Source organism: Colobus angolensis, unplaced genomic scaffold (genome assembly GCF_000951035.1).
Source record: "Colobus angolensis palliatus isolate OR3802 unplaced genomic scaffold, Cang.pa_1.0 Scaffold2791, whole genome shotgun sequence".
In the NCBI taxonomy this organism is placed as follows: domain Eukaryota; kingdom Metazoa; phylum Chordata; class Mammalia; order Primates; family Cercopithecidae; genus Colobus; species Colobus angolensis.
In genome coordinates, this window is record NW_012116034.1 from 1,503 (window position 1) to 2,759 (window position 1,257).

The window sequence follows — 1,257 nt, forward strand, 5'->3', positions numbered from 1 at the left end:
AGCCAGGATGGTCTCGATCTCCTGACCTCGTGATCCACCCGTCTCGGCCTCCCAAAGTGCTGGGATTACAGGCTTGAGCCACCGCGCCCGGCTCCCTTCACCCTTTCTTAACATCAACACTGGACAAGCACTAAGTCCACAAGTGGCAAATACTAAAGTATTGCCACACATTAAGTAGAAACATGTACACCAAATTTTACTGTGCATATTAATAAATATTCTTTATTTTAAATTTTGCACATTGCGCTTTCACATTACATCCAAACATTTTGCAAGTGGATGTCTACTTTGTAAAACCATATATTCAGCTCATTGTCATTTCTGTACAGAATTATAAGTACAACATTACTTTTTGCCACTAAGTTGCTTTAGTAAGTCTCACAGGAAGAGAAACATTTAATGAAAAGAGATGGCTTAAATCATATGGCAGGCCTGCGCAGCCACGCAACTAAAGACACAAGCCTGAAGAAAGAACAAACTAATGAAGATACCTCCACCGTCTCCCAAAACAAGAAAGAATCACATAGATTTAAGATAAAATTTTGCCAGAAGTCACTAAATTAAGAGTTTTTCGAAAGAGAAGGCGCAGTAGTCATCGTGAGTGTTTCATTGAAAGACAGAGCTATTTTATTTATTTAATTTGCTCCAGCCGTTGTCAACCAGCCACTACAAATGGGCCTCTTGTGATCATTTAAGCGGCAGTATTTATTAAATTTCTCCTTCAGATGCTGTCGGTATTGTTCTCTATTGCTGTAGAAAGACTGGTTATTAGCCATAAATGACTGTATTTCATCTTGGGAGATAAAGATTTCCTCATCTGAAGTACATTCAGACTCATCCTGCAAATCAAAGCAGTAGTTAAGACTATGACTTAAGAATGCAAAAAGATAGGTAATGGAGGACAGCTAAACATTGAACTAGTCTAACTTTTTAGTTTCAGTTTGGTCACATAAAGCCTTAATTGGAGTGTTTGCAGAATAAGCATCATGTCATTCTGCCTAATAAAGTAGTGAGAATAAAATCTAACCCCTTAAGTTGAAACCTTGAACCTATAATTTCTCCTAGAAGCCTATGAGCCTAGCAAACTACCACCATACCTTGGTCTTAAAAAAATAACTAATTGGGCTGGGCACGGTGGCTCACGCCTGTAATACCAGCACTTTGGGAGGCCGAGGCAGGCAGATCACGAGATGAGGAGATCGAGACCATCCTGGCTAACACAGTTAAACCCCGTCTCTACTAAAAATACAAAAAAAT

At 39.3% G+C, this 1,257-nt stretch overlaps 1 protein-coding gene across 1 annotated transcript in view; it reads right to left on the reverse strand.

Annotated features, from left to right (window-relative positions):
* Positions 1–194: 194 nt before the first annotated feature.
* LOC105516276 (gametogenetin-binding protein 2-like) overlaps positions 195–1,257 on the reverse strand; it is a gene marked incomplete at its 5' end in the record, with an annotated part of 3,549 nt that continues 2,486 nt past the window's right edge. The window contains one exon of the mRNA XM_011948386.1: positions 195–839. Within this exon, the coding sequence (XP_011803776.1) occupies positions 636–839 (204 nt within the window). The remainder of the gene's footprint in view (positions 840–1,257) is intronic.